This window comes from Pituophis catenifer, unplaced genomic scaffold, assembly GCF_029215685.1.
Source record: "Pituophis catenifer annectens isolate HBS135680 unplaced genomic scaffold, rPitCat1.0.hap2 SCAF_1, whole genome shotgun sequence".
In the NCBI taxonomy this organism is placed as follows: domain Eukaryota; kingdom Metazoa; phylum Chordata; class Lepidosauria; order Squamata; family Colubridae; genus Pituophis; species Pituophis catenifer.
Genome location: NW_027256881.1, coordinates 282,802,210 through 282,819,155, shown reverse-complemented (window position 1 = coordinate 282,819,155; position 16,946 = coordinate 282,802,210). Strand labels below are relative to the sequence as shown.

At 38.0% G+C, this 16,946-nt stretch overlaps 1 protein-coding gene across 1 annotated transcript in view; it reads right to left on the bottom strand.

Annotated features, from left to right (window-relative positions):
* LOC139307938 (cytosolic phospholipase A2 epsilon-like) overlaps positions 1 to 16,946 on the bottom strand; it is a 58,573-nt gene that overhangs the window by 24,085 nt on the left and 17,542 nt on the right. Inside the window, exons 5-7 of the mRNA XM_070931298.1 lie at positions 16,314 to 16,445; positions 12,957 to 12,997; positions 3,072 to 3,114 (exon numbers count right to left, since the gene is read on the bottom strand). Coding sequence (XP_070787399.1) covers positions 3,072 to 3,114; positions 12,957 to 12,997; positions 16,314 to 16,445 — 216 coding nt within the window. The remainder of the gene's footprint in view (positions 1 to 3,071; positions 3,115 to 12,956; positions 12,998 to 16,313; positions 16,446 to 16,946) is intronic.

Below are 16,946 nucleotides of genomic sequence, written 5' to 3'. Positions count from 1 at the left end.
AATCCTATTTTGTTATTCAAACTAATACAAGAATCTTTACTCAACCTATGAAGTTTCTAATTTTTCAGCTACTCTCTCTTTTTGTCTGATATATTTTCCCAAAGAAATTCTATTGGTTTTTGCTCCTCCAATTTCCTGTTCCTTTCTTCTATTTCTCTCAACCAATTGGAATCAGAAATTCATGACTATATAGATACTTCATTAGTATGACCCACATATATGTGGGTAATAATGGAAGTGCTTCAAAAATGTGTTACCACCATCAGAAACATCGATCGTTGCATACATGACAGGTCTATAGTGATCTATAAATGGTGCCTCCTCCAGGCTGTAAAAATGTGAGTAACCACTAGCTAGCAGCTGGGAATTAGGGATTTTATGTCTTTGCTGCCATCTAGTGTTCATCCAGATTTTTCAGCCTAGATATGGTATGCCTGTGCTCCTCAGAACCCTGTAAATCAGTGGGTAACTTTGCGTGTTCCCAAGCTTTATGACACTAGAAGCTATCTCATAACATGAATAGACACATAGTTCCTGAGATTTAATACTATCTTGGGCAAAGGAGCCTGTTTTATACTAAATCAGATTATTTGTTATTCTAATATTGCCTATTCTGATTGGCAATCACTGATCTCTCATCTCCAGATCACTTGCTACCTTAAGTGGAGGTACTGTCAGGCCCAGCCTAAGGATGACACAGATTCAGTCAAGTCCATTTCTTTCTTTATTTATATCTAATTGACAAAATCTCACTAGACTAAAGCTATAGCTTTCTAACCTAATAGATATGTCCTGGGAGATTCTAGAGTATGGCCACCTTGAACCTTTTTCTCTCTCTATCATCCAGTTCAGGACTATGCAGTCTCTTGTTTAGGGCACTTTTCTAGAATGCGCTGTCTCATCCCTGAGAAACCACAGAGGTATTGTCAACATTTCCCCAATCTTCCAATTGCACATTCCATCACAGGTGCTATGGGTTAGACATGAGATCTTTGCATTTTCCACATGCAAACCCTGTGCTATGCTGTTGAGCTATGGTTCTGTCACAAGACAATACTTATCCTGACCTTTTATACTATGACTAAAGCTGTTGGACCCACAGCTACAGTAGATGCCTGATGAGTTGGAGTAAGCTGCCTGATTCATTAATTAAAAAATTATCCTACTTTTTTTTTAAACAACCATGGAAATGCAACACATAACAGTGTTTGTGACACATGAGAATGAAATACCATAATTATAATCTTATTCTGAGTCACATATTTCTGTCACATAGGTTTTCAATTATAGTTAGGAAGAAAATAATCAACTGAAGATGGGATGATCAATAAAGGAGGAGGAGGAGACTTGGAAAAAGTGTGATGTATTAAATCTTACCAATACTATAAAAATCTTGGGTGCTGGAAAGAATAAGGTTAGCATTTACCGTATTTTTCGCACTATAAGACACAATTTTTCCCACCAAAAAAGTGGGTGGAAATGTCTGTGTGTCTTATAGAGCGAATATTGTGGCGGGGGGGTTGGTGTAGCGGCGGTGAACACCTGTCATTGCCACACCCACCTGTCTCCGCTGCTGCTATTCACTGCCACCAGGGAACGCTGGAGCAGCTGATCAGCAGTTGGATTGGCCTCCCGGAATATCGTCGATCAGCTGTTCTAGGCGGTGGGGATTGCCGCTGCCACCAATCGCTGCCAATCACCGCCACCATTCCCCACCACCGCCAATTGCTGCCAATCGCCACCGCCATTTGCAGCAGCTCAGCTCAGTTGACCAGTGGTGGGTGCAACAGAGCAGAGCCCTGATGAGCCACATGCTAAGGCTGTGATAACATGCTGAAGCTGACCAGGCTGTTTGCTGTTTGCTGCAAGGATGCTAGCCAGATGAATACTGGATGGATGCTGGGAGGCAGAGGCAGATTTTTTTTTCTTGTTTTCCTCCTCTAAAGCTAATGTGCATCTTATGGTCCGGTGTGTCTTATAGTGCAAAAAATACAGTACTTACTTTAACTAAATGGCCCATGAGTCCCTATGATGCACTTTGCTAATGGACAAGCTAAGTCCGTTACCAACACTGTTGATTTCAGGGGATAGACCGAATGGGGTTCAAATCATTGGGATGGATCGAGGAAGAGAGATCTCTATCCCATCTGTGTTATGAAAAGAATCTATGGCCAGGGCAATTCCCTCCCGCTTAAACTCCCACTATCAGTATGAGATTAAATGAGATTAATCTTGGGTTCAAGGCAATTCCACCTAATTTTATGACTGGCTTAGATATGAAGCAAGGTTTTTGTTTATCATATCAATGTTATTGCTATAATTAAGGATACACATTTTGAATTCAGACTGATTCACTCTCAAAAAAGAGTATCTTTATTACCCTAATTCTAGAAATATTGTGGGATTGCAATTGTGCTATTTCGAGCTCAGAACAGATCCGGAATAGTTCAAAAAATCTATTTTAAATTTAAAATGTTTTTGCACATTTTTTGCATATCCTTAGTTAGAATATTCATTTTTTTATTGCCACCGTGAGTCCATTCCAAATGTTTTTAAACCTTGCCTTCCCATTAAGGGAAGGTACCAGCTCATTGCAAAGATGGGCTCATTGCAAAGATTAAGGTTCTAGCTCGTTGCAAGGATTGACATGCAAGTTATAGCCCCACTGTTCCATCCCAGGGTATTGGTAAAAGATCTACTACACTTTTCTTTGCACCAGCCAGTGTGGTGCACTGGAGAAACAGATAACTATGGGTTGCCTAATGACTAGTCCTTGTTCTAAGCCACAGGTGTCAAACTCGCGGCATCACATTACCATCACGTGATGTTTCGCAATGTTTTTCCCATTTGTGGAGCTAGGGTGAGCGTAGCCTGTGTGTGACGCATCCAGCCCACAGGCCGCCAGTTTGACACTCTGTTCTAAACTATGCCAAATCTATATCAGCTGCAGTCCATACAACATTGTTGCAACTGTTAAGCAATCCTGTGGTTTCTGATTCACTTTTGCTCTCTAATAGGTGCTGTGCATTCAATCACTTTAGAAAATATCTTTAAAAATAAATCATGATTACCACCAATACTCCATTTGTAATGATGTTTTCAGGATGATCTGGGCTACAAAACAAAATCAAAGAACATAGAGTTATAATCTGTTTGTTTGTTTTTTAATTCTCTATGGAAAAACAAAGTCCAGTTGCCTTTTGAAAAAGTACCCTTGGGATAACCATGACCTGGATGACTCAAAATCTCCATAGACATAAATTCTCTAGGGCTCATTTAGATACAAGTTCCTTTAGGAGTTGGTCTCCTCTGGGTCCCGTCAGCTAAACAATGCCGGCTGGTGGGCCCGTGGGGTAGAGCCTTCTCTGTGGCTACCCCAGCTCTCTGGAACCAGTTACCTCCTGAGGTCTGGACCATCCCCACTCTATTGGCCTTCCGAAAAGCAGTGAAGACCTGGCTTTTCCGGCAGGCCTGGGGCCGTTGATCTCGCTCTTGTGATCCGGCGAGATCCGGCCATGAATGGTGTGAATGAGTTTTAATGTTTTTAATTTTTAAATGTTTTTTATAATGATTTTAAATGCATTGTGAGCCGCCTTGAGTCTTCAGAGAGGGGCGGCATACAAATTGAATTAATAAATAAATTAATAAATGTATATTTTTTTTACTCCATACTTAATCATCATTTGCAATCCCTTTTGCCAAATGAGAAACTGAAATGGAAACATAGGGAATTTTATTATATATTAGATTCTATTGGTTTGAATATTTTTGATTGTTAAGTTACTGTATTACTGTGAACCATCGCTTACATCATAATGGCACAACTATCCATTATTTGAGGCTATACAGCTGCTAAAACTCTAAATGTTAAACTATAAACATTAGTGGTGGCTCATCTAATTAACCCACAATCCTCGACACCCCAAGTACTTACTAAGGAGTACCTTTTAGGGAATTACTTTAACTATTTAGTACAGTAGAAAGGCAATGGGTAAGTCAAACAAATTAAAAAGCCCAGCATGGGAGCAGTCTTCTCTGCCCTGACTTCCTGAGCTCATCAAAAGGTAAGTAAGTGAATGGTGACGGGTGGAGTGGGGAGGAGTGCATGAAACCCAGTATGTTAGCAAAGCAGGCCCAGTACCTCTGAGGACCTGGTCAGGCAGGATGGGAGGGAAATAGATGAGTGGGTGGGTGTGCTGCAATATCTCTGTGATTGGTTGTAAGGGCAAATGACCATGGGAGTGCTGCAAAGTTTGTAACTTTGAAACAGATTCCTATTTACCGTGTTTCCCCAAAAATAAGACCCTGTCTTATATTTTTTTGAACCCCGAAATAAGCGCTTGGCCTTATTTTGGGGGAGGTCTTATTATTTTAGGGCACGTGGAGCGAGATGGGGCTCCTCTTGCCGTCTTACCTGATTTCCAGCTCTGCGTTTAAATATTTTCAGGGAGGGCTTATTTTCAGGGGGAGGCTTATTTTAGGGCATGCCTCAAAAGTCCTATTGGGCTTATTATCAGGGGATGTCTTATTTTTGGGGAAACAGGGTAGCTTTTGGGGTTTGCATTGTAACTTCAAACATTCATTAAATTGTAACTTCAAACATTTCATCAAGGATTACCTGCATTATTATTTTTTTATTTAAAAAAATTTCATTCATGAGCCTCTGAAATAGGTTGGACTAAGAGAGAGTGACTGGCCCCAAATCATACAGTAAGCTTCATTATATTTTTTGTGCTAAAAAAAAAAAGACCTAAGTGCCATTATCGACAGTCAAGCCTCCTGACTCTCAAGAAACTGCATCAAAAGAACCACTTTTGAATAAGGATTGGGCAGAGGTGGTTTTTTTCCACTATTCTTGCTGGAAGTCTGTTATGGAAAAGCTTACAGTTTCCAGCTCTCCGAGGTCATTGTTTTTGCATAACATGCATTCAAAGATGCATAACCCATACTATTTTGTTTTTACTGAATTTATTTATATCATGCAATTTTACTTGCATGAATAATCAAGGTGGCTTACAAAAATGCAATAAAAAATAGCATTAGCCAACTATTGAAAGCTGACTTCACATTCAGATGTACTTGTAAATATATACAGGGTGAGTTTCATTGTTTTCAAAACTAGTTAGTCTTCTGCTTGAGATTCCCAGACTAAAGAGACATAAGCATCCAGCAAAATGCATAATAAAAATATATGTGCATTATTTCATTTGAATTGTATGAACTTGCCCTCCTACTCTGACAAGTTTTTCACTTTCAATACAACATGGCCTAAATTCCTGGGCTGCAGCCTGGTAACATTCAGAACTGGGCCGTACAAGTGGTGGGTGAACACACTTCAGTGGTGGGTTGTCCCCGGTTCGCACCTGTTCTATAGAACCGGTAGTAAAACTGGCGGGAGGCTCCGCCCACTGATCCCAACATCATCAAAATGCTTCTGCGCATGTGCTCCCACTGCGAACTGTTAGTAAAAGTAAGTAGAACCCATCCCTGGCGCACTTGTGTGCGAAGCTCCATTGGGTGAGTGGCAGGTCTGGGCACCCGCCACTTGAAGAAATGACGATGTGCATGGAAGCGTGCAAGCCCACTGCCTGCAAAGAACCATCCCTCCTCCCCCACCCCACTATTGCCGCTGCCGGTCCACAAAGATGGAAAGTTTGGGGACCATTGGCCTAAAGCCACTCTTAACAATTCCTCCTCTTTTTGTTTAAACAGGCTTCTGTTTATGTTCTCTAAGCTTGTTTGTTTGCTTGCAGTCATTTCATTTCCCAACTAGGTAACATCAACAATGTGAGGTTCCAGTTTCTTATTTAATGAAGTAAGTAAGAAACAGAACTTCTGATTATCCAATAGCACTAAGTAGTATTGACTGTTTGGTTTGGGCTGTTTTTGTCATATACAGTATACAATAAGTCGCTCATAATAACTTACATGATGGATGCCACTATAGAATGTTAAAAATCTCAGTTATCTTTAATAATTAAAACTAAAAAACCTGGTTTAGTCCAGTAAATTAAACTTGCTATTTTGGTCTAGTTTTAAGCTCTCTTTTTTTTAAAAAGGCAACATTTCATACCAATTGCAACAAGCAATTTTAAAAACTATTAAGCCGTTGCAGTATGTCAGACACCACAGAATGGGCTCTGAAGTAGTCCCATGCAAATATGCCATACAAATAGTGAAATTTAAGTAGTATAGACTGAAAATAATTCCATTGTTATGCTTCTCTTCTACTGAGCTGGGCATACCTTTAGTTTGTAAGATCTATTTTACTGGGGCTTCTTACTGGAAGGTTAGCAGTTTGAGACCTAAGCACCTTGTTATGGGATCAGTTCCCATTTTTGCCCCACCTCCTGCCAACCTAGCAGTTCGAAAGCATGCAAATGCAAGTAGATAAATAGCTATCACTTCGGTGGGAAGGTAACAGTGTTGGCCATATGACCAGAAGCATCTTTGGAGAATGCCGTCTCCCTCACTTAAAAAACAGAGATGAGCACTGCCCCCTAGATTCGGACATAACTGGATGGAGGAAACCTTTACCTTTTATTTTACCTTTGATCATATTTTTCTTATATTAGAGACAGATTTGTGTTGGAAATAGTAGCTAAGGAAGGAAGATACCAATTTGGAATGTCTCTGAACTAATGCTCTTTCTCTAAGGACCTGATACCAACAACTGGGCTTATATACAAGTCAATCCCTATCTGAGTGGTAGCCACTATTGTTAGAAATATTACATAAAAATCTGAATGTGTATCATTACCTATTTCTTCCAATCATTCTTTCTGACTCCTCACAAATAAAATGTTGGGAAACAAAAAAGAAAAGTTTTAAACAACCCTGCTCCTTGTTTCTACTTGTAGTAGGACTTTGTTTGTATTGGGGAACCTTCAAAAGCCCAACACGATCTAGTGTTTCATATGTGGAACAAGCTAGTTTTACAAATTACAAAAATCTTTTATATTGATCTACTATTACTCTGCCTGAAATATTGTACTTGTGCCCATGTTTTCTTTAACCTGTAACCTATTGTTTGATAATCCTACAAGATGATGATCTCACTCACTCACTTTAAAATGTTTTTATTTATTTCAAAGTCTAGGTTATTTTCCTTGGAAACAAATAGTATAATTGGCAGTATTTGCCCACTGATATCCAAAGAATTATAGATTACATCTTGCTTTATGTCTACTTTTCAATATTAACAGGTACAAGATGAGTCAGCTTTTGATTCATAGGATGACAAAGTTGGAAAATATCCACAAAGTCATCAGATCCAAGATTCTGCATACTTTAGGATTCACTGCATCATCCCCAATAGATACTTTTGTTCCTCTTCTTGTTTACAACTCTTTGTTTTCCAATTAACATCATTGTGCCAGAAATGTATGTCAGTAACTACTTTGAGTTTTTGTAAGTTTGTGTTTGCATCATTATCAGTAATAATAAGCATGTTGTCTTTGTTCAACATCTTTTTCAATTGTTCTCAAATTTTCAAAGCAATGATACTTTCCTTTGCATTATACCACTGGGAATTGAAGCTTAATGGTTAGAGTTGCTGGTGAGCAATCTGGTTTTCCTTCAAATAGTCTTGAGTAATTTGTTCTTCCTGTGATCCAAGATATTTTCAGTAATTTTCCCAAGCAATCAGTCAAAGGCATCAATTGGTCAGGCTTTCTGATTGTCAGCTTTCATAGAGGTAGCTTGCAGCTGGGAAGACCAGTGTACCTTCAGTGAACCTTCACTGACAGTATGATGTGTGTTGTATCTCTATATGTTAATACTACACGGTATATAATGTACCTCTGTCTACCAATATTTTATCTAGAATTGTCATAGTTTTTCTTCCAAGAGCAGACATCTATTTATTTCATTACTACAGTCACTATACCTATGAATTCTAGGAAGATAAAAATCTATTACTATTACAAATTTCTCTGCCTATTTGCACTGAGTAAGTGTTGCCTATTGACATAACTTTGCTTTGTTTTAAATTTGGATCAATACAATGCTCAATGTAACATGTACAGTGGGCCATTGTTCTACATGGTATTGATTGGATTTCTTATTCCAGTTTGCTCCAATCCATCTATTTTGTACTATAACATTAATTTGTTTTTGTCAGTATTTTGTTGTCATATGAAATGGACATTTTTTTTAAAAAAAATTCCTTGTTATAGTTTCATCATCATCAAAATTAAATCATCAAAAATTAAAAGCCTGTTTAAATATGTGTGTTTTATGGCTTTTAATAAGTAACAAAGACATTAATCTTCTCAATCTAGCAGGTACTACAATCCAGAGAATCTAGAGAAGGCTTCATTTTGATCCACTGTAAAAGGAAATTATAGAAACTGTGCACCAACTGCCTCATGTGATCTTAATATGAGACTGGTGTTTTCTATTTTTTGTTCTGGCATATGTAGCGTTCCCTCCTCTAATTTTTCACCACAATAATCCTAATTCAGGTTTGAGCTACATGGAGTCCTTGGTGATCTCTGAGCTTGGTTGTAGATATTTCATTCCCTGACTAGGTAATGTGATCACTGCACATGTTAGCTAGTCAGGTAATTAAATGTGTGCAAGAAACAACCAAGCTCAGAGACCACCAAAGCTTCCACAACCTTAATTCTCTGTCTAGTAGGCTAGGCTGAGTGTGACTAACCAAAGTCACTCAGTGAGTTTTTACATAGTAGAGACTGGAGCAGTGGTGAAATGTAAAATTTGTTACTACCGGTTCTGTGGGCGTGGCTTAGGGGTGGTGGGGGTAATATGACTGAGTGGGCGTGGCCAACTTTTTTTTTATTTTTTACTTTTAAAACCATTTTTTCTACAACCTCTTCGGCTGAAGAGGTTGTAAAAAAAGTGCTTTTAAAGCCTCTGACAATCCCAGCTGACTTGCCTGATCGGCAGAGGCTTTCTTTTTTTTTTTAAAGCCTCTGACGATCCTAGCTGACTTGCCTGATCAGCAGAGGCTTTTTTTCCTTTTAAAAACATTTTTTCTATAACCTCTTCAGCTGAATAGGTTGTAGAAAAAATGCTTTTAAAAGCCTCTGATGTTCCCAGCTGAGCCGCGCCATCATCAGAGGCTTTTTTTTTTAACTTTTAAAAGCATTTTTTCGGCCAAAGAGGTTTATAGAAAAAATGCTTTTAAAAATTAAAAAAAAAAGCCTCTGATGATTGCACGACTCAACTGGGCAATCGGGGGGGAGGGGGCAGGGATTTTTGCTACCTGTTCTCCAAACCACCCGCCTCCATCGCTACCGGATCAGGTGATCCAGTCCGAACCAGGAGCATTTCACCTCTGGGCTGGAGTGGAAGTTGCGTCTCACCACTCCCAATTTACCACCCTAATCATACTACAACAAAGATAATTACTTGCATTCCTAGAAATATTTTCAAGTATTCTGAAGTAAACACTTACATTATGAAAATGAAGTGTACAAATAATACATCTGACACACATCTTCAGATTAGGACCATGAAAATAACAGCATGAAAACATGGGACAATAGTGTAATTAGTAGAGTAAATGTTAAAAAATTGTAAGTGCTAAATCAAAATGTAAAAAAGACCAAGCGTGTTTATTTAATAAAAACAAAACAATGTACAATATATTTTATGTTCTTTTTTATCGGCTTTTAATATATATTAATTTCTCTACACATTTTATTTACAATTTTGTTTAGCTGTCTTCTTTACTGCAGTTTTCTTGATGATGTCTAGGAATACAACTTCAAATCTGTTGGAAAACAAGAAAGAAATATAATTATATTGCTATTCACATCAGAGGATCGGACGTATCTTGGGTTTGTTCAATATATCCAGTTTCTAGAAAGTCATGCCCCAAAATATTTCCTCTTTCACCTGCGTTTCATAACATGGTAATTACAGACCTAGTGGAAATTATATCAGTCAATACTGATAGGAGGGAAGAGGCCACAGCCTCTACAGTGTGGGGTGCCTCATGGCTTGGTTCTCTCTCCTCTCCTATTTAATAGCCATACAAAGCTGCTGGGTGAGGTGATCTGACAGTTTAGGGTAATGCAATATTCAAATGATACCTTGCTATACCATTGGCTTGGGACCAGGTTACCTAAGGGTTCTTCCCAATAATTTCTATCTGTCGAATTTAGTCTAGTAGATTGGGGATGCTGCAGGTCCTGTCAACCAAGGAATATTAGCTTGCAGGACCAGGAGGCATACATTCTCAGCATATTGCTCCCAAGAATCTAGATCCTCATTTTACCAACTTCAGAAAGATAGAAGGAGGCTAAGTCAACTTTGAGCCTCATCAGGATCGAATTCCAGGCTGTGGGCAGAGTTAGCCTGCAATACTGCATACTAACCACTGCGCCACCAGGACGCCTAATAATTATTATAATTCTTGATTGCCTCTATGTATTATTTGTAAGTGTTTTTGTGTTTTATGGTTTTAATTGTAGTGATATTGTTCATCACCCAGTCAGTTGGATTGAGATGGGCAGCAGCTATAGAAATTAAATAAATGAATAAATCATGAGGTAAAAAGTGCTACTAAATGATGTCAGCAGGGCACCTTACTATTTAGATATGCCTTAAACAGTAGCTTTACATTCAAGCAATATAATGTACCATTGTGTTTTCCAGGATCCAAAAGAAGGCCTTTAATCTCAGCTCCTTTAATCTTTTAAAATCCAGGAGGTTTAGGAATATCAATACTGCGCAACCAACTGATCCAGCGAGAACCTATTGCAAGAATGCCATCACGTGGAGTCTCACGATTTCTAACAGCGCTAACAACAGGTCTGTTACGTGGTCTTTGAATCCTATGAAAATATAAGGCGCATTAAGTATTGTTATTCATGAAACTCAAAAATATGTGAAAACAAAAACACACTAGAGAAGAATCAAAATAGAAATGAAACTTACCTTTTCACTCATTGCCTGGCTCCATACATGGAGCCTCTTGATTCATCTACGGATGTCTATCCTGAGAATTGCTGCTCCATGTGGTTAGAACCAGTCCATTGGGTTGAGTGATATTGTCACATTCATATTTACCAAGTTCAAAACATGAGTTCCCCAACACTCAGCTTACACATTATGATTCTAACTCAGAAAGCTTCCAAATACATACAGAATAAGAAGTACTCACTGGAGATGTGAAATATGCTGGAAAATCAAACACCGAAGAGTTTTTCATGTTGCCGTGTTTTTTATGTGCTTTGTGATTGGTAATTTCCTAGCATCCCTATTGATTTCTTAAGGTTTCCTTTAAGACAATCTTGATTCCTGGTGTTTATGTATGTAAACATAATATGTAGACATAGTCATCTTGTTTCCTTGACAACAATGTGGAAGTGATTTTCTATTGCTTTCTTTTGGGATCCCAAGGGTGCTTTTTCAAGAGGTAATTGGTTTTTCTTTAAAGACATTTCGCTTCTCATCCATGATCTTCTATGGAGATCATCCAAGTCATGGTTGTCCCAAAGGTGCTCTTTTCAAGAGGCAACTGGACTTTCTGGTTTTTTCTTTGAAGATGTTTCGCTTCTTATCCAAGAAGCTTCTTCAGTTCTTTTGGGATGTTTTTTTTTCCTTTTGGGATTTCTTTTCAACTTCCAGATTTGCTTGGTCTTCAACCCTGGAATTTCCTGGTGGTTTCTCATCCAAACATTAATCAAGTCCAACCCAACTTAACTTTTTGAAGATGCCCCAAGATCAGATAGTTCTTCTGACTTCTTACTCTTGCCATTGCATTGTTCCAAGTTTATGAAGGAATAATCATTGCTTCCATTGCCATTGCCATTGCCATGAGATAAGATTTGACTGAAAGGAAGTAGTATGATTTGGAGCGACTGCTATGGAAATGCGGAGGAGCTTTAGGAATAGCATGTGAATATAGCATATGATACTTGGCCGATAACTCTTTTAGTGATGTGATCAGCAATACAACAATTTTCAAATTTGAAATATGACTTAGAGAAACAAGAATTGTTTTCTGGTTTCCTTCTTATTTTCAGATGTGAAAAATAACTTCATCTACTGAATCAAAACTGAATTGAGATGAGTTCAAGCGATCACTGAATTCATTCATAGACCATGTCAGTAATTACTAGCAAAGAGGTTGCCCACTGAAAGAAAGGAGTACAACTACTATATTGTCTTTGAGGACACTTCCTCTTTATCCTCTGACCCTGCCATCTCTCCCCTGTTCCCTCGCCCAGCAATCAAACCAATTAATTACCCATTTGTTCATTGGTTAAACAATGCATGCAAAGCCATTTTTGGTTTTGGTTTTCTTTTTTAACTGAAGTTCTGCAAATCCAGAATTTTGCACAACACAAAAGCATGAAAGTAGATGTGTCATATGGAAGCTCTGCATAATCACCTAATTAATTGCATAATTAACTATGCATTGCATTTCTAAAAGTTTATTTGGATACAGCCTTTGAAACCATGTAATCGTTTTTCAGTCCATGCATCAGCTGACTTTTGTTCTCTGCTCCTTGCTGCCCAATTACCTGTACATTATGATATCTATAATCTCTGCACATTCATTTGGCACGATCAGCTGACTTGGGTTTCCTTGGTCATAATTTTCATGGTACACAACTTCCATTCTACTCTGATTTTTAAATATATTTCTACAGTCAGTTTCCGTTGTGTTTTCCCTTGACCAATTTTGTTGTCTATCTCTGCCTGAGAAGTCTATTTGCCCAGCACTTCCTGATTGAAGCACCATGAAGTCAAGAGGTTGTTTCTCTATGTAGTATGACTTCAGCTGCTAGCTGTTATAGCATACCTTTGGAGTGACTGACAGGATAATTTATTAGACTGCAGAAATGTCTCTATCCTATATAGAGAATGATGACCCTATGCATACCAATTATTTTTCTAGTAATATGATATAATTATTATATTATAATAGCACCCTACAGCTCTAAGGGATATACTACAGCTTTAAAGGTTGTACTCACATGCTTTGCAACTTAAATTCAACATCCAGCTCTTCTTCCGTCTATAAAAAAAATATAGGAAAAATAATGATTCTCAATGAAAAACAATTTTCCTTTTCCAAATGATATTAATTTATTGTAATAGCATTGCGGAAAGCTATTGTATTTTGAAGAGTGTAGTGATATTTTTTTATTTTTCTTCATATTAAGAAGATTCAAGAAGTTTAGTTTTCATTCTGACTTATTGCTTTGCTTTTCACTCTTGCTTGGTAAAGAAAAGGGTGGGATTTTCACACAGCGATAGGACCTCAAGATTATTTAGGTTGGCACTGGTGTATCTTGGGATGGCACTATAGGATATTGCATGCCAAGACATCAAGACGCAGGGACAGTTTCTTTCCCTCATCAATTTGCTGAATACCTCATTCTCACAGTTCTATCTAGCTAGACACACATCAGAGTGCAGCTGTAGTAAGATATATATATATATATATATATATATATATATATATATATATATATATATATATATATATATATATATATATGCATATTCTTTCTAGCCAGGTTTTACCTACGTAAACTAAGTTGTTTTGCAGCTCTGGTTGTGTGAAATCTCATTCACAAGCTTCAGGGCTGTTTTTCTTTCTGTTGACAAACTGCAACTCTGTGTTGCTCTCTGGGAGACTCAGATAGCTATTTCTGCCTTATAAGGCTTCGTCGGTGAGCCACACCCACTTCTCAGATATTCCCCCTGTAAAGGTATAATGTGTCTTTTTCTTTTTCGTAGGCTTTTATGTGCATATTCTTTCTAGCCAGGTTTTACCTACGTAAACTAAGTTGTTTTGCAGCTCTGGTTGTGTGAAATCTCATTCACAAGCTTCAGGGCTGTTTTTCTTTCTGTTGACAAACTGCAACTCTGTGTTGCTCTCTGGGAGACTCAGATAGCTATTTCTGCCTTATAAGGCTTCGTCGGTGAGCCACACCCACTTCTCAGATATTCCCCCTGTAAAGGTATAATGTGTCTTTTTCTTTTTCGTAGGCTTTTATGTGCATATTCTTTCTAGCCAGGTTTTACCTACGTAAACTAAGTTGTTTTGCAGCTCTGGTTGTGTGAAATCTCATTCACAAGCTTCAGGGCTGTTTTTCTTTCTGTTGACAAACTGCAACTCTGTGTTGCTCTCTGGGAGACGTAGGTAAAACCTGGCTAGAAAGAATATGCACATAAAAGCCTACGAAAAAGAAAAAGACACATTATACCTTTACAGGGGGAATATCTGAGAAGTGGGTGTGGCTCACCGACGAAGCCTTATAAGGCAGAAATAGCTATCTGAGTCTCCCAGAGAGCAACACAGAGTTGCAGTTTGTCAACAGAAAGAAAAACAGCCCTGAAGCTTGTGAATGAGATTTCACACAACCAGAGCTGCAAAACAACTTAGTTTACGTAGGTAAAACCTGGCTAGAAAGAATATGCACATAAAAGCCTACGAAAAAGAAAAAGACACATTATACCTTTACAGGGGGAATATCTGAGAAGTGGGTGTGGCTCACCGACGAAGCCTTATAAGGCAGAAATAGCTATCTGAGTCTCCCAGAGAGCAACACAGAGTTGCAGTTTGTCAACAGAAAGAAAAACAGCCCTGAAGCTTGTGAATGAGATTTCACACAACCAGAGCTGCAAAACAACTTAGTTTACGTAGGTAAAACCTGGCTAGAAAGAATATGCACATAAAAGCCTACGAAAAAGAAAAAGACACATTATACCTTTACAGGGGGAATATCTGAGAAGTGGGTGTGGCTCACCGACGAAGCCTTATAAGGCAGAAATAGCTATCTGAGTCTCCCAGAGAGCAACACAGAGTTGCAGTTTGTCAACAGAAAGAAAAACAGCCCTGAAGCTTGTGAATGAGATTTCACACAACCAGAGCTGCAAAACAACTTAGTTTACGTAGGTAAAACCTGGCTAGAAAGAATATGCACATAAAAGCCTACGAAAAAGAAAAAGACATATATATATATATATATATATATATATATATATATATATATATATATATATATATATATATATATATATATATAATGTAGTATTATTATATATTACTTTTACTGTCTTCTGCACTTCTTCCTTTTATTGGTATTGTTATTATTATGTCTGTTGCCTTGCAAGTACACTAAGTGCTAAGTGCAAGTACACTAAGAGACAAATTCCTTGTGGGTCTAATCCAGGGGTGGAATCCAGCAGGTTCTGACAGGTTCTGGAGAACTGGTAGCGGAAATTTTGAGCAGTTCGGAGAACCGGAAAATACCACTGCTGGCTGGCTCCAGAGTGGGTTGGGAATAGAGATTTTGCAATATCCTTCCCCTGCCATTCCCACCAAGCCACGCCCATCAAGCCACACCATACCCACCAAGCCATGCCCACAGAACAGGTAGTAAAAAAATTTGGATTTCACCACTGGTCTAATCACACTTGGCTAAATAAAGTATTCAATTCAATTCAATTTCTAAAAAACCCAAATATAATTTTACCAGTTCCTTGTGTATGAATTATACAGTGGTTTATCTGAGTTATCATATTGTGATTGAATAAATTGCAGTTAAACCATAGTTGGTAAACTGTGTCTTACTTCATCATCTGAAAATAATTCAATTTCAATCAAATCATGTTTAATCTTAATCTTTTAGGTTAGGAAGGAACAATTTGGCTAAGTTTAGCAACAAAATCTGCAATTATGTTTGTTCTTAAAACACAAACAATGGAAGAGATATTTTTCTCAGAATTTCTACACAACATTGATGAAATGTTTGTTCATTGGTCCTACAGTACATGCACACTTAAGAAGCTGTTTATAGATTCAGATAATTTGAATACAAACATAGAAGGGATTTTAACAGTGTAAAGTTCAGTTATACAGCAGTAAAGCCAAAGATGTACAGGTAGTCCTTAGCTCACAACTACAATTGAGCCTAAAATTTCTGTTGTTAAGTGAAACATTTGCTAAGTGAGTTTTGCCCCATTTTATGACTTTTCTAGCCACAGTTCTTAAGTGAATCACTGCAGTTGATAAATTAGTAATTTGGTTAAGTGAATCTGGCTTCCCCATTGACTTTGCTTGTCAGAAGGTCTCAAAACGTGATCACATGACCCTAGAATCATAAATATCATAAGATCATAAATATGAACCAGTTGCCAAGCATCTGAATTTTGATCATGTAATCATGGGGATGCTGCAAAGGTCATAACTATGAAAAATGGTCATAAGTCACATTTTTCAGTGATATTGTAACATTGAACGGTCACTAAATAAACTGTTGTAAATTAAGGGCTATCTGTATTTGTTTCTTTTTATATTTTAGCACTATTTCCCCACTTACTTCAGGATTTAGTTTGAAGGTCATACGAGTAATTTGTCCTGTACGGAGTTTTCCAACATCAAAGAGAACTGTGTAAAGATGATCGTCTTTGGTATATGTATCTTCATCACAGATTTTCAAGTGCAGAGTGTTCTAATGATAATATAATATTATTTAATACAATTTTACTAAGAAATGAACTATTCTACTGTATGTTGAAGCCTATAGAATGAGTTCTAAGAAATCCCAAAAAAGAGAGATACAGATTAAAATCTGCATTATACCCCTGATTGAGGTACACAAATTTATTAGTCACATTTATTTATTAGTCGCATTTCTATGCCGCCCAACTCCCTAGAGACTCTGGGCGGCTTACAGCAAAAAAACAATACGAACAATATCCCGTAAAAATTTTTTAATAAAAACATTAAAAACCCATACACTCCATTCCATGGCCACCATAGTGAGATCAATAGCCCCAGGCCTGCCAGAAAAGCTAGGTCTTCACCGCTTTCCAGAAGGCCAATAGGGTGGGGGCAGTCCAGACCTCAGGAGGTAATTGGTTCCAGAGAGCCGGGGCAGCCACAGAGAAGGCCCTCCCCCGTGGGCCTGCCAACCAACATTGTTTAGCTGACGGGACCCGGAGAAAACCAA